This window comes from Ictidomys tridecemlineatus, chromosome 1, assembly GCF_052094955.1.
Source record: "Ictidomys tridecemlineatus isolate mIctTri1 chromosome 1, mIctTri1.hap1, whole genome shotgun sequence".
NCBI lineage: Eukaryota > Metazoa > Chordata > Mammalia > Rodentia > Sciuridae > Ictidomys > Ictidomys tridecemlineatus.
Window position 1 is genome coordinate 7,389,794 of NC_135477.1, and position 20,428 is coordinate 7,410,221.

At 54.9% G+C, this 20,428-nt stretch overlaps 1 protein-coding gene across 2 annotated transcripts in view; it reads left to right on the forward strand.

Moving 5' to 3' along the window:
- Cpxm2 (carboxypeptidase X, M14 family member 2) overlaps positions 1-11,628 on the forward strand; it is a 95,160-nt gene extending 83,532 nt beyond the window's left edge. Inside the window, exons 12-14 of one of the 2 annotated variants that reach the window (XM_078024725.1) lie at positions 2,919-3,058; positions 4,872-4,974; positions 10,299-11,628. In XM_078024725.1, coding sequence (XP_077880851.1) covers positions 2,919-3,058; positions 4,872-4,974; positions 10,299-10,564 — 509 coding nt within the window. In that variant the 3' untranslated portion in view covers positions 10,565-11,628. The remainder of the gene's footprint in view (positions 1-2,918; positions 3,059-4,871; positions 4,975-10,298) is intronic. The other variant, XM_078024730.1, reaches the window with a different exon arrangement.
- The last annotated feature ends 8,800 nt before the right edge of the window (positions 11,629-20,428 follow it).

A 20,428-nucleotide genomic window follows, 5' to 3' on the forward strand; every position in this document is an offset into this window, starting at 1 on the left:
TTGTGAAGGTTGGTGAAGCCAATGATGGATTTGAATAACACTCTACATCAGAAAGACCTGGATTCGAATTCACCTCTATCACTGAGAGGCTGTGTGACCCTGAGCAAGTTAGTTTACCCCTCTGGACCCCTGTATTTTTCCATTAGTAAAGTTGGCATGATGGTGGTCATGGTGGTGGCGATGGTGATGTCCCCTGAGGGGTGTCTTGAGGAGGTGGAGGAGTGGGCTGCTCAAGGTCTGGCTTCTCAGAAACCCTCAGGGCAAGTTCCCATCCTGCCCTTTTCCTCTCTCAGGGCAGACTCACTGTGAGTCTCTTTTTGGATTGTCTTCTCTTTCTCCGTTCACTGTACAATGAGCTTTCATATGACTTGACTTTGCTTTAAATTTCGCCTTCACATGATTTTCACGTATATTTCCACCGTTGGGAAAGAAAAAAGCAGAACTATGTGTTCCCATGGCCATTTTAAGACACAGAGAGCCTCCCTGCCCGACTGTCTCCATCGTGCACCAAGTGGAGGTGTCCCTCTTGTCTCCACCATGACTTTTGCCTCATATGAAATGTTTAAGAGCTGCAGATCCCCGTCTATCGGCAAGAGTCCCCAGGGGCAAGTCACACTTCACACGCTCAGTTTTAGCCCCAGGACCTACCGAGGGAGACCTTCGAGTGCAGCGGTTCAGGGCTGCGGGGACTACGCTGGTGCAGTCGCAGTGGGATTGGGGTCGGGTCACCGGCAGCGACACGCAGAGTCAGCTGTGCCTGACCCCTTTCTTGCTTGGCAGACCCCTATCAGTCTCCAAGGCTCAGTTATCTCACTTACAAAAGGAGAGCAACCACCTCCCAGACCAGGCGGGAGTAAAGGAGGGTCTAGGCAGCGATCAGGGGTGCGTTTTTCTCTCTCAGTTATATTTCCCATTATTCCTGGGACCTGGTGACGGAGCCCTTGCTGGCTGGGGCCTTTTTAATCATCCTCCCTCGCAAAGGGCGACAGTCTGCAGGCGTGTCCTTTGTAGGTTAATGAAATGTGATTTCTCACTCTCGCTTTTTGTCCAGTTCTTCCTGGTTAATGGGGGAGGGACAGCTGAGAGCCAGGCTCAGTCAACTTCACAAAGCCACCGTGGGCACTGTGCGCATGGAGCACCACGGTGACAGACGTGGGGTTCCCTGTCCCAGGCCTCTGGTCCTGTGCCTTGTCCTCCAAGGGTGCAGGTGCACAGAGCTCTGCGGACTGTGTGGCCCTGTGTCCCCCCTGAAGCTGGTCTAGTCCGAGAACACCAGGGGATGTCCCCTGCCCCGGCCAGCACTGGAGGCCTGACAAGCGCTGCCCGGTGCCGCAGCGCCTCGTCCCTTGTGCTCGGGTGGAGGAAGCTGGCTGTGGGAGCCGGCCTCGCGGGGCCTGGCCCTGGCTGGCATCAGCAGCAAAGCCGGCCTGGCCCGAGCTTCCCCCAGTTCTGCTTTCTCATCCTGCCGCTCAGGCTTCCCGACCTGTAGAGACATGTGCAAAACGTCTCCTGATTGCTTCTTCAGTTCCTCAAAGCCCGAGAGGGTGGCCACAGACACTCTGTGTGCCATGAGGCGTCCGGCCCCCGGTGGAGAGCCATGCTAACCCTAGTGGACACTGCCCGGCCCCGAGGCCCTCTGCAGTCCCTCTGAGGACTTGCCTGAGTGACCTGACTGGGCACGGGGCCAGCTGTCTGCAGCCAGGCCAGGCCCTGGCGGAGGACTCGCATTCCCTGACACAGCCACGCCGTCCTCCACTCCTGTCCTTCCTTCTTTTATCACCAGTGGTGACCAAAGCCCATGGCTGCTGGCTTCTGAGTGATTGGAACCCAGAATCTGGTAGAGAGTGGCTTTTCACAAATATTAGGTGAGGCGGTGGCTTCACCCGTGGCCCCCTACTTGGGAATGTCACCTTATTGGGACCATGGTCTTTGAAGTTGATTACACTAAAGGCCTCAAGATGCAGTCATCCTGGGTCACCCAGATGCGCTCTTAAACCCTGAGAAGTGTCCTTATAAGGGACAGAGGAGACCGTGTAGAGACAGGGCAGAGAGAGGGGAACACCTGGGCTACCAAGAGCAGAGAGGCAGGAAGGGAGCCCCCAGAGGCTTTGATCTCACACATCCAGCCTCTAGAACCACGGGGAGTGGGCTCCAATCCATTTTAAGCCAGATGAGGCCCTAAACAGCTGCAGGCCGGGAACCTCGTACAGAGCCTGTCCCCCTGCCCAGTGGCCGCTGGCTCCCTGGTTAGTCATACTGTGGCCATGTTGGATGTGGGGGTTGTCGGCTTGGGGCTGGTGGGGTGGGCATGTCCACAAGAAGTGACACATGGTCTGGAGATGCGAGCAGGGCTGTCACCAGGCAGACCTGGGCCCACATTCTAGATCCGATTCTGATCATTTGTGGCCTCAACTTTCTTATGTGTAAAAATGTGCCCTGCTGCGTACCTCTGTTGCACTTGGGTGGGGGGAGCATACAGTGACCCCTCTAGGGGATGTAGGGGACCTAGGACAGGCCCTGGATGACAGAAGGCACTCAGTAAAACATGGCATCGAATTACGCCCATTTTATGGCTTAGGGTAGGAAATGGCTGAAGCTGAGGTCCGTGTGGCTGTGGAGACAGATTTAATTCAACACTTAAAAGCCCCACAGTGTTAATGACTGAGAGTGGGTTAAACCACCTTATTAAATAAATACGTCAAAGCACCTGCTCCCGCCCTTCCTCTGTCAGTGCCGCCTCGGGCAGTGTCCTCCCCTGGCCCTTCCCCCACTCCCTGCCCACTCTCTCCAGACCTCACTTCTGCGGTCCTGCAGGTGCTGGTCAGTGGTAGGTGCCCATCCGAGTGCTCGGGAACACCCCTGCTGGCTCCCCTGCCGCCAGGCGCCTAGTGCAGCGAGAATGTCCCTTGGCTTGGCAGGTCTGAACGACTTCAGTTACCTGCACACGAACTGCTTCGAGCTGTCCATCTACGTGGGCTGCGATAAGTACCCGCACGAGAGCGAGCTGCCCGAGGAGTGGGAGAACAACCGGGAATCGCTGATCGTGTTCATGGAGCAGGTGTGGCGGGGCGCGCGGCTGGGGTGGGGCAGCCGGGGAAGGGGCTGTGCCTGTGGCTGAGGGCGTGGGCTGAGTTAGTGCTCCAGATCCGGCCATCACCCTGGCCATCACCCTGGCCAGCCACAGGGCTGCCCAGAACCTTGGCCTGTCTGCACTTGGCCAGAGCCCGGGGCGGGGTGGGGGGGAATGCTCCCAACTAGTGGGGCTCCTCCACACGTTGGTGGCACAGCCAGAGCAGGGCTCTCGGGCGCTGAGTGGGGAGTGGGTGACCTTGTCTGAGCAGGTGTGCCCGCAGGCCGTGTCTGAGTTTGCTTTCACCAGGAGAAAATACCGCAGACTGGGGGCTCCAGTGGCAGTCCTGGAGCTGGAAGCCCAAGAGCAAGGTCAGCGGGTGGTGTCCTCTGATGCTGCTCTCTGTGGCCTGCAGATGGCGGCCCTCTTGCTGCCTCGGGAGGTCACTCCTCTGATCCTGTGCGTCTGTGCATGTCCAGATCACCAGTCCTGCTGGAGTAGGGCCCATGGCTTCATTGGACAGCCTCAATCGGAGGCACTAAGCTTCACATGATAAACGTTGGGGGGTCCAGTGCAGCCCATGATACCCCCAGGCCTTCAGAGTCACCGTTGTAGGGTGTGGCGTGAGATGACTGGAAGCACTTTTACCAAGGTCCTGCAGCCAACTGATGAGGCCCTGAGTCTTCTTCACTGGACCCCTGGAACACCTTCCCTGCGGCGGGTTCTCAAGACACACCGATGACGGAGCATTAGTGAGTCAGCCAGGTCTAACACTAAAGCTAGCTGCATCATAAAGAGGCCCAGACTTCTTCCTGGAGATCAGGGGGTATGCCAGCATGCACAGTGAGCCCAGGACTCCGCCAGCATACCAATTAGATTCTGGTTATCCCCCGCTGGAGGAAGGACAGTCCTGGGGCTGCACACAAGGTGCCCTCCTGTGGGTTAGTGTGTATGAGTCAGAAGCTGCAGGCAGCCCATGGCTTGGGTGCCGGCTTCCTGGTGCCTGTGGCTGCACCTCTGCACCTGGAACTGACCTCTCAGTCTGCCCCAGGAGGTCCCAGGAGCTTCAGCACAGCCCCAGTGAGTTTCCCTGGCATAAAAGCTGCAAGCCAGTCTGCTCTCTTGAGAAGCCATGAAAACATGTCTGTCCCGACCCGCGAATTTGTGAGGGATGGCGCCTTCCCCTTTGCATTCGAGACTTGACGGCAGCAACTCGTCATTCTGCAGCAGTGATCTGACTTAGCCAAAGAGTCTCCTGTGGATACAAAGCCTGGGCCCAGTTGTATGCATAAAGAATGTCTTTGGAAATGAGGGCATGTCACCTTGGATCACCACGTCATCCTACACCGGGGACTTGAGGCAGGAGGTTCAGAGTTGACATGTCTCCTGACCCAGCTGATGAGCAGAAGGTGTCCAGGCACAGTGGGCCTTTCTAGAAAGGCCTCAGTTCTCTTCTTTCCTCTCTGACTCTTCAGTCATGAAGTCCACAGAACCCAGGGAAATCCAAATAAATGTGTCTTATCAACATTAAGTTTTCATTTTGGGTGGGTCTTGGTCTTGAACTCTCAGATCCTGATGTTTTTTAAGTCTGTGGAATATTTTAATTTTAATGGGAGACTTTCTGGTGCATGGACCCCTAAATGGAATTCAGGAAAATGCACTGGGTCCGTGCAGAGCCAGGGTCCTGGGGCTGGCCTGGTGCAGGGAGCGTGCTTGCTTGGCAGGGACGGGGCTGGCTGGAGTTTGGGCCACTTCCTCATGCTGAGTGTGCAGAGCTCACTGTGTCTCCCCATGTCCCGAGCAGGTTCATCGCGGCATCAAAGGCCTGGTGAGAGATTTACATGGAAAGGGGATTCCAAATGCCATCATCTCCGTAGAAGGCGTTAACCATGACGTCCGAACAGGTAACGCGGCATGTCTATAAACTGTCTCTCCATAAGAAATACCTGTGTTCTTGAGGTGCTTCACTTCAGTTCCAATCACGACCCGAAACTCCTTGCTCAGAGCTAAAGTAGAGTCTCCTTCTTTCCCTTTCCCCGGGTTTTCAGCCTCTGCTTCTGGCTTCCTGGGATGGGCTTGGAGTAGCCTTTGGCTTCTGGCTGCAGTGGGAGTTTCTGAGAGGTGGAGGAGGCAGCAGCTCCTTCTCCCCTGGGTCATTGCCTGTGCAGCAGCTTGGCACCCAGGTCAGCAGGATGAGCCCTGCTGGGTAGGGCAGGCAGGCGCCCCTACAGGGAGACGCTGTACACTTGAGTGTTCCTGCTCATGGAGGACCTGGTGGGGCTGGGGTGGAGCCATCAGAAAGGACGCATCCAGGGAGCAGCTGGGGTGGGGCAAGAACCTGGCCTTGACTGCAGGTCAGAGAGGATGCAGTTTTTCTGTTGAACCATGGAAATGACCAATGTGCTTTAGGAAGACTCCAGTCTCCCGGATGTAAAGCGGAGGATCACAGTGAGCCCACGTGCTGTTTTGGCATCTCCTGCCTGCTGGACACTCTCCATAGCTTTGCGTGGATTGACTCCTGTCTTTACAATGCTGGTCACTAGGCAAGGAAACGAGGCACGTGAAGAAGTGCAGCAGGGAGACCCAGCTCCCATCTGCTGAAGGACAAAGGGGCTGGGCTGTTAACTCTTGAGGGACCACACATTGACTTCCATTTTAGTGAGTGTGGAGAATTCAGAATCTTGGATACTCTGAGGGCTAGAAGATGCTATCTAAAAGGCAGTGCTGAAATCTTGTTCCAACTCTTTCGCAATACCCAGTCTTGCAAACTTGGTTTCCAGTTCCTAAAATACCAAAGTAAACTCACACTTTTTTCTTTCTTTTTTTTTTTGGCTCTTGGGATTGAACCTGCCTGGCAGGGGTGCTTAACCATGAGCCATATCCCCTGTCCTTTTTTATTTTTTATTTTGAGACAGGGTCCTGCTAAGTGACCTAGGGCTTCACTAAGTTGTTGAGGCTGGCTTTGAAACTTGCCATCCTCCTGCCTCAGCCTCTTGAGCCACTGGGATTACAGGTATGTGCCGCTGCTCCTGGCTAACCTTACACTTTCAAACGCATTCATGGTGTGACCACACAGTCTCAGGAGAGCAAAGGACTGACTCTCCCCAAGTCCCCCCGGGTCACTCAGCTGCAGCAGTGGCACGATGCTGTCTCATGTGACCTGTTCCCCCTCTCTGAGAACATCCGTACATGTTCTTTCTTTTCTTTTTTTGTGCTATCGCTGTGAGGGAGACAGCCCATTCTTTCCCCTGTTCAGGTGACAAGCAGACGCTCCAAGAGGCTAGTTGGCCCCATGGAGTTTCCAGAGATGATCTGGGTTTGCATTCCGGTCCCTACCCCAGGCTGGGCTGAAGTGTCGCCTGCAGGTGTTCCGCAGTATCCACACAGGGGACGCTGCCATGGTGCTGGTGGCTTGAAAGTGATGTGGAAAGAAGGTGCTCCCACAGTCAGGGTTTCGAGCCCTCAGGTCCCAGCACTGTCGTCACCTGGGAGACCTCAGTTCAAAACTGCAGATGCCAGGTTCCAGGAATCCCCAGTCCCTGGCAAAGAGGGGTGACCGCTCCTTCCACCTGGCTACTCGCTGTTCCTTTGGACTGAGCCCGCGTCAGGGTTGTCACCGTAGCCCCTCCTTCTGCCTGGACCTTCTCCTCCCAGGGAGTCCTTGGCTCCTCCCTCAGCCCTGCCCAGGCTGCTCAGGTGTCACCACTCAAGGCAGCCAGCCGTGACCACGACCTAACACTACGCACCAGCCCGCCCGCCCCGGCGGTCCCTCTTAGCACCCAGCTTTGTCTGGGGAACTTCTGTCTTCTCACATACTATCCTTGAACCCACGTGGCTGTCCTCACCGCTCACAGCTGTCAACGGATCCTGCCCTCCAGCTGTGGTCCATTCAACTGCGAGGAGACACAGAACCAGGGACATAGGAGGAGGACAGGCGGGGCCCACCTGGCCTTGGGTTCACTGATTTAGACGGATGAATTATGTCTGAAACGCCACCGCATGGTAGACGGCCTTGTGGGGCCGTAAATTGCATTCTTCCCATTTAGTTCCGACTTATTCACTCTGTATTTTCGGAACCTTCCCGGATCCGACAGCTGCTGACCCCGAGGCTTCGTGCCTCATTGCTCGTGACTTTGCACATGGTAGCCCCACAGAGGCTCTGTCTTCGGTTGTTCATCTGTTAGTTCAACGGATGTGAACCGAGGACCGTAAGGTGCTAGAGACGGGTCGCTGGCGGTCACTATGAATGAGGGAGGCCATTGGGTCTGGGCCTGCCTAGGATTGGTATCTTAAATATCCCTTAAGGGATCCTTTAAAACAGCGATTCATAAAGGCGTCTGGGTCATTTCTTGGACTGGGAGTGCCTGGGAGTGCCTGGGAGGCCATGGGAGGGTTTTCAACTGAGTGGGAGGGAGGAGGCCCTGGGCCACAGAAGCCTGGCTCAGCTCTGCATTTGAAGCCCCTGTATTCAAGGGGCAGTTTGGATGAGCTGATGGGGACGTGCTCTTATTCCCCCTGTAAGCGATTTCCCAGTGTGTTCTCCTGACAGGCGTGTTCCACACTTTACATCTCCTGTTCATTTTATTGGTCTCACTGTCTTTGGGAGCTCAACAAAAGCTCCGAATTTGCCTTGATTTCTATCTGACACTTATTTGACCAGTTTTATTGACAAGTTTTGTTTCAGGAGGATTTTGCATAAAATAAACAGACAAATTCCACAGGGAGCCAAGCGCCCAAGGATGCTTTGGAAATGCACATGGATGCGTTGCTAAACACCTGACTTGGAATTCCACTGTGGACTGTTCTTGTTTGGTTGATACCAACCTGACCTGTTAGTGGATAGACCTTCACGGGCCTGGGCTGCTCCTGCTGTCCACAAATGCCCAGTGATGCCACTCCTTATCCCCTCTCCACTGTGGCTGCTTGGGGTGTTCACCCCTGACACCAGCGGTCCACTCAGGGGGACAGGAATCTGCCGCTGTGCCCTACATTTCATCCAGTATATGTTCATTTCTGGTTATCAAGGGTAGGAGCAGAGATAACAACCTTGAGGATAAGGTGGGGAACCCCTGGCCAGGAGCTCCCAGGGATAGAGCGCCTGCCCGGCCCAGGTGAGAATCAAGCAGGTCAGGTTTCAGAAGTGGACACTGTCAGAGTACAGAGCCACACTTCCTGTTCACATCTTCCTGATAATTCCGTTCATTCTTCCAACACGTCTTACTGAGCACCTACTAGGTGCCAGACTGGAAATGCTGCAAGAGAAAAGAAGGGGGACTCCTCTCCCCAGCAATGTGCCTTCTCATGGAGGCCTGCAAGTGAGAGTAAGGGACAGACTTCAAGTTTAGTGCAGACTCTAATCAGGGCCAGGAAAGAAGGGAATGTGGAAGAGCCGGGAAAGCACTGCAGCTGGAGGGAAGGGTAGCTACTGAGTCAAGAATCTGGGAACAAGGAGAAGCTGTGTGGCTGGAGTGGCCACTGTGGGCAGTGGCCGCGATGAGGTGGGCAGGGCCACAGGCCTGAGCGGGCTTTTGCTGAGTGCTTAGCTCTCACGTGAGTAGGGACTCCTCAGCTGAGAGGGACACTGTCTCCTAGTCCCTGGCTACTTGTCTGATCTCTCTATTGGACAGACGTAGCGTCTGCCTGAAGCCATCAGGCCTCCAGCCTGACGGGAACACAGGCCCTGGCACCTCAGAGGCTGTGAGACAGAAGAGGAGACCCTGGGGAACGTGGCACATGGAAGGACAGGGCTTGCTCTGACTCCTTAGACCCTCCAGGCCACTCGTGATGGAGGCTGCCGGGTTATTCCCTTTCCCACACGTGCAGTGTGATGCCCAGAGAGGTGGACACCTGTGTGTGAGGCCACACAGCTAGTAACTGCAGGTCTGTCCTGGGACACCCCGCCTAGAGCGCTGGGAGCGAAGGCTGGGTTTGACCGAGTGCTAAGCTGCCGAGTCCCTGGTACACATACAACACTCGCAGCATCAGGTTTGAATTCACATTATGGTCTCAGTCATCAGGACACCCCGGGCCACGCAGTGAGCTCTCCGGAGCCCAAGTTGTTATGAGGGTGTTTGTTTGCTACAGGTGCATGCGGTCTGTCACATGGGGACTCCATAAGAGAGGCCAGGTGCCCCCTACACACACACACACACACACACACACACACACACACACACACACGGAGGGAGGAGGCTCCCCGTTTTTCCCTGTTCTTCCTTTTGTGAAAGTGCAGGGTTTTCTACAACACAAAATGCCTTCCTGGCTTTTCAGCAGGTGAGAGATTCCTGGGCTCTCCTGGCGCTGAGCTCAGGCAGGTCCCCTTGGAGACGCTTCTGGCTCCCACTGCTCCCTGGGCCGAGCTGAGCAAGCCCCTCCTTCCCGGGACCCCCACCCTCCTCTCCTTCACCAGCACTGTCCTTGAGAGTGATGATGGCCTCCTGCTCCTGTCTTGGCCCATTGCTAGGCTGGGAAGTCCTTCCAAGTGTGTGTCCAGCACTCTGCCAAGTGCCCTCATTGAATGACATGAGGGAACAGGGGCCAGACGCCATCTTAGCACAGCGGGTGGATATGGGGAGTCTGCGGTACAGCGGGGACTCACAGGGATCAGTCAAGGCCTGAGCTGGCCCCTACCAAAGGCTGTCCTGAGGCACAGGAAGCCAGGGATGGACGCTGGTCAATTAGTACCTACTGGTAAGTGGCCTAACTGGGGTCAGGGTTCCACCTTGGGTCCAGCCACAGCTTGTGAGCTCAGGGCGTCTCTGCCTCATGGCAGCTGTGTGTGAGGACCCGGCTCTGTCTCCCTCAGCCCCAGCCATGGAACGGTGGCTGTGGAGTGGCCGCAGGTACCAGGCCCTCCGGGTTAGTCCATTTCTCTTTTCAGAAGTGAAGAAACCCAGCCCTTTTAGAAACTGTTTTCCTGTATTTGTAGCCATGCCAAGGGCGTCAGGAGGCCTGATGGCGTTCATAATGAATGGCTTGTACTGCCACAGAGAGGAGTGGTCAGGATCACTGGGGGTATCGTGCATCCCAGGCCCCTTCCTGTTAAACCCATGATTACTGGTAGCTTCCAGTAGAGGGAGAGGTCTTGGCCTCCGGAATGCACTAGGGCTTGCTCCGCAGGCTGGGTTCTGGCTGGGCTCAGAGGCCTCTACGGGGTCTTGGAACAGGCCGCTGGTGTTCGTGTTAGAAAAGAACCGCTCTGAGCCTCCGCCCTGGTTTCTCTTCACAGCCAGCGATGGGGACTACTGGCGCCTCCTGAACCCTGGCGAGTACGTGGTCACGGCCAAGGCCGAGGGCTTCACCGCCTCCACCAAGAACTGCATGGTTGGCTACGACATGGGGGCCACGCGGTGCGACTTCGCGCTCAGCAAGACAAACCTGGCCAGGATCAGGGAGATCATGGAGAAGTTGGGGAAGCAGCCTGTCAGCCTGCCTGCCCGGCGGCCAAGGCTGCGGGGGAGGAGGAGACGGCAGCACGGGAGGCAGCACGGGTGACCCTCCTGGACCGCTGAGACGCGTCCCAGACTCTGGCAAAGGAGACCCGCCTCGTAGTAGCCTGTAGAAGACTCGCTCAAGCTGTTTTCTCTGTAATTCAAGAAGCGTCTGGCGGGGTGGGGGTGGATTGGAGGTTGATCGTTGCTGGAGGCTTAGGATATTTTCTTTCCTTTGTTCCCATTTTTCCAAATACCTTGGACAGAGCAGCAAAGAAGGGCTGGAGGGGGCAGAATTCGCCAAGTGAACCCCGGGAGGGGGGGGAGCCACTCTGGGTTCAGGGCCTCCCGGCTGGGCTGCGTGTGGAGGGGCCAGGGCTTCCCCGCTTGCGTGACAGCAGGAGTTTCCTCTGCATTTGCGATTGGCACAGCTGACGTTGCAGCCCTCCTGGAGCCTGCCGTCCCCAGTGCTACCATTGGAGATGCTCTTGGGTGCCCTTAGAGAACCCGCCCTCTCTGGCTGGCCCCAGGACATTTCGAGCTGCTGCAAATAAAGGCTGCACTCCCACGACAATAGGGACATTACCAAGTGAACATCAGTGGGCCTCGGGGTCAGCCCAGTATCCCTTTTCAGCAAAGATTGTGTCCACAAAAGGGGACAGAAGTGCGTGCTGGGAGCCAGGCAGCACTGGGCTTGTCACGTGCAAGCTGGCCCCAAGCCCCCAACTCCCTGCTGGCCCAGCAGGCATGGGGGGCAGTGTCTGGGGCGGAGGAGAACCAGAGGTGCCGGCCTTCCAGAGGTGCCGCATGAGTTAGTCTGGTCTCCTCTGTGGCCTGCTGGGACTTGCAAACAGCAGGAGAAGGTCGGCTTCCCAGCCTCTCTCTGCTCCCGCTCTCGGCCTCCCCAGCTGACCTGTCGGGTGGGAGTCACTTTTGATGTGTGGAATGCAGGTCTTCCACCTAAGACGGGAGTCCCCGAGAAACCCCGAGGCTTACCCGTGGAGCCTCAGAGTGGGAGGGGGGGTTATTGGGTTATCAGCAAGCAAACAGCTATGTGTCACTTTTTATTCGTGTTGCTGCCTCATTGATCTGGGAAGAATGGGAAAAAATAAAGAAAACAAATGGTAAGAGTCTCCCGGTGTGCCTTTTCTGGGTGGTCTTGTGGCCACCCATATGCTACCGCCATTGCCTGTCTCTGAGGTCAGTCACCTAGAAGAGATGCCTCCTGGGCCCTGTAAAACAGCTATGGCACTGATAGCTCTATGTTCCCCACCTCGTTCCCAGGACAGACAAGTGGTGGGGACATGCAAGTGCCTCCTACAGATGCCAGTGAGTGTCTCTGCAGTAAAGTCCTCATGCAGCTTTGTGATGATCTGCACCAGGACTTGGCTGACTTCTGATAAGGATGACATCATCAGGATGGGAGGCTGTGCCAGCCGTGTGGTCTCTGTGTAAGTGCTCGGCTCTGAATGTGCACATACATCAGTGAGTGGACATGGCTGTGGTCCAGAGCACCTTATTTACTACAACAGGTGGCAGCTGGATCTGGCCCACAGGCTGGGGCATCATCGACTCCTGCTGTAAACCCGTGTTGTCCAACAGAACTTCCTGAGATGGTGGACATGCTCTGTTTTGTGCTATCTAATGTGGCAGCTGCTAGCCCCAGGGGGATGCCGAGCACCTGAATGTTGGCTGGTGAGACTGAGGACCAGGATCTTCTTGTGTTATGTAATTCTAATTAATCCACATTTAACTTTGAGTAGCCGTTTGTGGTTGGAGGCTCAGCCAAGCCCTTCCTAAGAAAATCCACCCCTCAGCATTAGAGCTGTAGGTGTAGCTATAAGACATTTAAAATTGTAACCCCACCCCACCCCTTTCCTACCCCTGCACTTCAGAAGGTCGACGGCTCCCCATCTGCTCAGGAACTGGTGGATTTGTGGGGTCTCTGCCACGCCTGACCTGGAAGCCGAGCCCTGGCACTTGGTGCACAGAGCCTCAGGCTCATCAGCAGTGTTGAGCTTGAAGAGTGCAGGGCCACCGCACGGTCTCCAGCCTTTGTGCAGGCCTCCGTCCTCCCTGCAGTCCTTCTCCGTCAGGCGCCACAGACTCTAAGCAGAGCTCTGGCCTCCAGGGCTGGCAGTGCCCTCCGGGGGGTGTGTGGTCTCAGGAAGTCACTGTCTCTCATTTGCTGCTGCAAAGCGAAGCCCCGGGTTTGATGAACTCTGAAGGTCAGGCTGGCTGGGATGTTTGCTGGTTTTTGGAGGAAAGCCAGAGCCCGGGTTCCAGAGCTCTGCTCTCAGGAGTCGGGAGTGGCCTCTCTCCTGGGCCCTCTCCATGCTCAGTGGCTCCTGGCAGGGCCTTCAACCAGGGGCACTTTCCCCGGGCCCAGCCCCTGGGCTTTGGCCCTACCTGCCGTTCTCCGGCAGAGTTATGCTCCCGGGCCTGGCCTCCGGCTCTCCGAGGCCGCCCTCCTTCCTCTCAGGGCCTCCATGCCCTGGGACAGTCTGCCCTCAGCACCTCTCAGAGGACTTGTCCTCCTACAGGCCTCTCTGCCCTGGGTCTGGAAGCCAGGCGGGGCCAGGAAGGTCCCCTGGGGTGTGGGCTGTCCCTGGGAGTCAGCAACCGTCCGCCCCATTGCCTGGAGTCCTTCAGAAGACCCTTCAGGATACAAAGTATTTGAAAGCTCAGGTCTTGGGGCCAGGTCTGGGTTCCCAAGGGCAGGAGCAGTGACCCCTGGGTATCTGTCCCCCAGGGCCACGCTTTGCTCACAGCAGGTGTGAGTACGTGTGGGGGGACAGTCTATGCCACCCGGAGCCTTGGTTTTTAAGATTCCCTTAAAAGTTGAGAAAATGTGACTTTAGAAATTGAAAGTCGGTCATTTGAATGTATCGAGTGTGTTTTTTCCTCTCGAGTTTTCACTTGTATAAGCCAATCTTGGACTTCACTGAGTAGAAACACTGTCCATTCAGAAGATGGCAGGCCTGTTTAGATTCAGATGTCCTTCTATAGGAAAAGATCAGCCCACAGAGAATCTGCAGAGAACCTACTGTTGTTTGTCATCTGCATTCCCCACTCAAGTCCCAGGTGGCTGCACTGCCATTTGACTGCCACCTCTGCTTGATGCTGAGACTGTTGGTATGGGATTGAGCCCAGGGGTGCTTAACCACGGAGCCACATCCCCAGCCCTTTCTACTTTTTGCTTTGAGACAGTTGCTAAGGCTGGCTTTGAACGTGCAATCTTCCTGCCTCGGCCTCCCAGGTCTCTGGGATTGTAGGTGTGCACCCCTGCCTGGCCCTGCTGAAGGGTTTTGAGGGGCTGTGGGGAGCAGAAGCTCCAATCAGAAGTATTCAGTGATCACGGCTCGTTTTCTTTGAGTTTGGGGCACAGTCTTTCACAGGACTCAGTCCCTGCACAAAGGGATGTTACAGAGAACTGTAGAAACACGTGGTTACCCTGTGCAATCAGCACGGGTGTGAGTGGCACTGGATTCCAGTGGTATTCTGCATGGCAAGGCCAGAAAGGTCTCCCAGAGTTGCAGGTTCAGGATAAGCTCTGGGTGGCACCACCCTGCCGGAGAAGCTTGGGTTTCCATACCATTTTGGGTTGGTGTCCCCATACCCAGTGGGCAGCCACAGCAGTGGGGTGGCTGCTACCCGCAAAGCCGCAGCCCAGTGGGACCAGCCAGCTGCCGCTGAGACCTATGGTTCCTGGGCTGACCTCTTGTGAGGCTGTGGCGGCTGGTCCTCCTGACTGTGGATCCCCCTCACTTAAACACATCCCCAAGTGTCCAGGGCACGGAAAGTCCCCAGAAAATGAGGAAAATAAAAATCCAAGAACTGAAACACGTGGGTGAAAAAATCTTTGGGTTGCTTCGGTGTGTGCAGAGGAGAGCAGAGTGCCTTCCTTGGAGCTGAGGGCCACTTCTGAGACCAGTGCCTGCAAGTATGGAGCCAGGCCTCCCCTTTCAGACTGACTCATCAGCATAGTTACTTGGAACTTGGTGTTAAGGAGGGTTCTGAGGCCGAACCAAAGACTGCTGTGATTCATTAGCCGCGTGCTCTGGATATGGGAAGGGGTGAGAGCGGGAAGGCAGCCTTTAGGTCCAGCCCCCGCCCACCCCCGCCCCAGACAGGAAAACTGAGCCCCTGGGAGGCCCATGGATCCCCCAAAGGCATGTTCCACTAAGGGCAGGAAAGCTCCAGCCTGGGAAGCTGTCTTTAGGTCCTGACAACCCTGGGGTTTGACATCTTGGCCTGCAGGGCCTGACTTTCTCAGGAGCAGCTCATGCCTCCAGGCAGTGACAGAGCATCCCGGGCCACAGGCCCCTTCTGGAAATGACAGGAATGAAGAAGGAGCCCTCCTTGGCTCAGCATGTGCAGGAAACCAGCAAGGAGCAGGTTACACACGCAGCAAAGCCCTGAAGGAGCTGATCCGGCCTGATTCCTGTGTCACAGCTCCGGGTTGGGGTGGGACCACCTGACAGCTATCTCCCAACTGCCTGTCACACTTGGTTTTCCATTGGTGACGCTCCTGGAGGTGCAGCTTCCGCATCCCTCACTGCCGTGTCCACCCCCGTGTGTTGGGAGGTCAGCAGCACACGGCAGCGTTGTGAGCACAACCTGGCTCGGGAGGGGATGGTGGCCCTGCTCGGGGCTCACTGGTGCCAGGTTATGCCACACCATGCCTCATGCACTTGCCTGGATCCGTGGGAAGGCCTCTCCCTGGAGCTGCCCGCAACCCCTCTGGAGCAGCCTGAGCAGGGAGGATCTGACATGTGAGTCCATCCTGGGAGTCCACCACCCACCAGCTGGACTTGCCTCCAGGTCCTTCCGAGTAGCCTTCAACAAAGCCAGGTGTTTGAGAGTCTCATCCTTGGGGCTCGGGGATCTGGGTTCGAGTCCCAGCCCTGCTTTGCTCCCTGCACGGCTGTGGGTGAGTTATGAGCCTCAGTTTCTCGTGTGTAAAATGGGCAGGGTAACCTACCTCACATGTAAGCCTGGGGAGGAGACAGAGGCCTTGAGGAGAGGCAGCCCCAGGTCTTCAGAGGAAGGAAGAAGCCCACCAGTCCCTGCACCACTCGGGGGTCAGTGGGATTGAGAGCAAAGGGCTGGAGCTTTGGGGAAGGTGGGCTTGCTGGAACCCCAGACGGCCTCTCCATCTGAGCAACTTTGAGCGAGTGACATCATCCTCTCAGGGCTGATTCCCCATCTCCAAAGTGCGCACAGTCACTCCTGACTTTTGGGATGGTTGTATGGGTTTGGTTGAGGGTAATCTATTTAAAACACCGAGAACTTAAACACTGAAGTGACCTAGAAGCGAAAATGGGCTGTAGTTAGAGAAGAGTGCGGCTGCTTTAGCACGGACAGGCAGCTTCTCCTCGGGTTTACCCTGGGGGCTTCCAGGAATCCAGCAGATCTACCCCAGGGTGCGCGCCCCAGGAACTGGAAACCGTGAGCACAAAACCCAGCGTGAATGCTCATAGCAGCAACATTCTCTGGATAGCCAGCAACCCATGCTCTGGGCGATGGGTCAACAAGAGGTGGTCATCCTATAGTGGCACCTAACTTGTCGATTAAAAGGAGAGAGTGCTGTCACTTTCACCAGCCAGGAGAAGCTGGAAACCATCAAGCCAAGCAAGAGAACTTAATCACGAAAGGCCACATGAATGATTCCATTTCTGTGAAATGTTCAGAGTGGGCAAATCCACAGGGACACCGTAGACCAGCCACTGTCTAGGGAAACAGGAAGATTGGGACAGGTGCAGCCCACATAAGTCAGAGGGTTTCCTTTGGGGTAAATATTCAATATTGATTGTGGTGAAAAACCCCAGAGTTGAACGCTTTTAATGTATAAATTCATACACTTTAAACTTATAAACTCACAATAAAGCTATTTAAAAAAAATAGGGTCATACTGAATCATTTTCAAATACAGCATTCCAGGCAAGATCTTTGGTTGTATGAGCAATTTTTCTGATTATATCCTAGTGAAGAGGAGGACAGATTCCTATTGAATGTAGGCAAATGGACACATAAATCCATCCTGAGGAGGGAGACTCAGAGGTTCTGACGTCAGGATCAAAAGCCAAGTCAAATCCAAGCCACTGTCCTTGTTTAGCACCTTCACACTCTGGAATAAGCTGACCCTCTGCTTGAGGACAGGTCATGGGGTTCTTTGAGGCCAGGACTGATTTAATAACGGTACTGTCAACATGCAGAGCATTCATGGTTGTTTTCTTCAATACATCCATAAAAAACTTTTAAAAACTGAATTCTCAATTTCAGTTTCCCATATAGAAAGCATTAACAGTTATAATCCAAAAGTCAAAAGCTCCCTGGGTCCTCCATATATTTCAAACTCAAAGGTATCTTGAAATTTAAAAAAAAAAAAAAAAAAAAAAAAAAAAAAAAAACACCTGAGAAATGTCACTTTAGGACAAAAGTACTGTTTGATTTGTTCTTGAAAAACAGAAGCACAGACGCAGTTGTATTGCTCTTTACCCATGTCCGGTACAGTCATAACCACTTACATCAGTTATCAGGTTAATCAAAGTAAACATTTTTTCGTTGAGCAAACTGCAGGGCAGTTCACAGAGAACTGTTGCTACACACCTGCATTTCAGCCACCTGACAGAGCTGGCCAATTCTCTGAACCTCCTAACTCCATGTTCATACCCCCTTAGAAAACCTCTAAAAGAGCAAAACCCTATGTTCATGAATATGGCTCAAAGCATACACACATAAGGATCAAGTGCCTGTAGACTCAAATCCATGCTTAATAATCAGTGTTTCAGGATGCATCTCACCAGGGAAGGGTCTGGGCATCTGATGACAATCCATTAATTCACGCACTTTAATATCAGCCCAAGATTTAAATTGCTTAAAGATCTTAGAAATTATGTTCAATCTGACACATCATGAGATGGGTTTTCTATTGAAACTGTAGGTTTCCCATACAGGAAGCTTTGTGTCAAAACCTGTTGAGAATCTGCTTGACCCCACTCTGAGAGGCACTGGGGACTCTCAGGTGGACAAGTCCCCCAGCCTCTTCTGGGAAAGGGAGGTGACCCCAGCGACCTGCAGATGCTCTTGGATGTGTGTTTCAGAGACGGGTCAGCTCTCCCTGAGGACCAGAGGTGGCGTCAGGCAAAAAGGTGCCCTTTCCCTGGAGGAGGAGGAGTTACTTGGCAGGCAGGGGAGGACAAGAGCTGGCTGACCTCTCCAGGGGGGAGGGACACAGGTGGCAAAGGGGCACGGGGTAGGGATGGCAGAGAGGGACATGGGTGCGTCATGTTCAGGAGCATATGAAGGCCCCCAGTAGAGGAAATCCCGTGAGCAGAGCCACATAAGCCAAGAGGAGAGCAGGGCACGAGGGAGGCCCTGCTGCCAGGTGAGGCCCCGAGTGCCCTGTGGGAGCTCCAGGCCAGCAGCAGGCAGCAGGGGCCACGCATGCAGCTCCCAGGGACGCCACAGGAGCAGGAGCGCAGCTCTGTGCGGAGCTGTAATGGGGCCATCCAGAGTGGTTACTTCCTTCTCCAAATAGGCACGTTAAAAAGCTTCTTTCTAATAAATGGAGTGGAAAAAATGTTGAGTCCTTAAGAAAGGAGGGTAAATAGGCTTTTAAAGAATCAAGCAACTGCAGGAAGGGCTTCACCATGTAATTGCAAACTTACATCTGCCAAATCTGGTAGCTTTGCCGTCACGGGCCACACACCAGCTTGTCCTGTCTCCTGTCCCAGGAGAGCAGCAGGACTGGGGAGACAGGTGTCCTTCTCCCTGTGTGACAGGGAGCCGTGAGGCCTGTGCCAGTTAGGGGATTTCCAAAGATTTGACCCCTATCAAGAAGCAGAAATCCTGAGAGGCTGGGACTCTGTGAAGGGGTGGATAATTGACAAGTTCAGAAGATGGGTATTTGGAGCAGAAAAGTATTAGGTGTTTTGCCTAATTGTGTGTGTGGGTTTGGGGTCCCCCTCGTGTCAAGGCCCAGGCCAGAACTTCAGTGCTGTTTGAGGGGTGGTCCCAGGAAGCAGGAGTGGGAGCAGGGAAGGTGACATGGAGGAGAGAAGTCAACGGAAGCCTGCTGCGCAGCAGTGGTGGCTCATGACCTGGGACATTTAAGAAGCGTCCAGGTGCCCTGTTCTCCTCCACCAGACAGCGGCAAGAGCTTTGTTCCCCAGCTCCTTTCCTGTTGGTCAAGTGTTGTCCCTGGGGTGTTGAGCCCCTGCACACTCAGGGCAATCTGTGTGAGGCCCCATGGGCTCAGGAGGCCAGGAAAGGGCCTGGTGTAAACAGTGAGCACAGCAGAGGACGAGCCAATCCGCCAGCGGGAAGTGAGGAGCTGGATCAGGGGTGGACCTAGGGACGTGGGCTCCACTCCCCAGGGGCATCTGCACACCCCAAAGTCATCTTTGAAAGGTGGGCTCAGGAAAATGCTCCACACAGGAATCAACCGAAGAGGAGGGGTTACTTACAGTCACCATTTCAGCCCCCGACTGTGGGGACCGGGTCCCCCCTCCTCTCCCAGGTGCAGGTTCCAGGAACTGGAGGGCAGGAGGTGAGCTGCTGATTGGGCAGGACATCCAGTTCAGAGGCTCATTCACTTCACAGGTATTTATTGAACACCTACTGTTTACCAGACACTGTGCTAGGATCAGAGGGCAAAGCCAGGGAGAAAGCAGGGAATGTCTCCGGCCTCATGAACATGGCATTTTTGAGGTGTTCTTAGAGTTTCCCCTGGACGTCTCAGCCTCCGTGGGCTTCCTGCAGATGAGCAAAGATGGAGGGAGCCTTGTGGTCACCGATGGAGGGAACCTGGTGGGACAATTCCTTGTTAGATGCAGGGATGTGCTCAGCCAGGAAGGAGGCCTGGAGAAAAGTCTGCAGGATACAAACATCTCCATCCAGGAGAGCAGCTTTCTGAAAGAAGATTAGAGGCTGGGGGTCAACCTCCGGCCTTTGAAAAGTCTGGCCAGTCGGAGGGGCCCAAGGTCGTCCACACACAACACTCCAGTCCTTCCACAAACACATAGGTGTGGTTGAGCTGCAAGGGTGCCGCAGAGCCGAGGACAGGTGGCCCTTCCCCAGCGGCCTGGGAAGGATGATGTTGGCGGGAAAATTGCATAGAAGAGCCTTTGGGAAGCTCTATGCAGGTGAGAATCGGCCCAGGTCTAGGACGGGGCGGCCATGGATGGTACCACGTCAGGTCTTACCTAGGGCCTGCTCTCGCGGAGTCCAGGTTAGCGGTTCCTATGCAGACGTCAGGTCTCAGGTCCAACGCGTCTAACTCACCCAGTGGTAGCAAGGACAGATTGAAGGTGGCCATGGACTCCAGGGCTCCCAAGCGGGTCCTTTTCCTCCCACTTGAGGACGAGGCCAAGACCAGGACTCTTAGAGGCCTCGGAATCAGCCAGGCTGCCATGGACATCCCCAGGCCATCTCGCCCATTCTTGGGGACATTTTTCTCCTGATGTCCACGGTCTTTAGCCAAACAAGCCCGACACCATCGCCACGTCCCAATAGCTTGTCTTTCCACAAGACTCTCCTGTACTCTACGGTCCTCAGCAAAACCCCTCGACCTCCTCCTTGGACGGAAGAGAAGGAGACAGAAGGCCTCGCTTGCTCATAGCAGGAGCAGGCGATCACATTTCATAACTGGTTTCCCTTCTGTCGATGGACACGTCTCTCTCTATGTTGGAAAGGGATTCCAAGGTGTGCCAGTCCCCAACGATGCCTCTCTGTACCGGAAGTGCCACAGGTTTGTCCTATGTGACACCACCAGCCAGGACACGATCAGTGAAGCCCCACAGTCCTTGCCTTTCCCCCCACATACCACGTCAGGTTTCCTACACAAAAGAAGTAAGATTCTTCTGGAGCAGGAGTGTGCTTTCTGCAGGAGAGAACACAGTTGCTGATGCTAACTCTGGGCTGC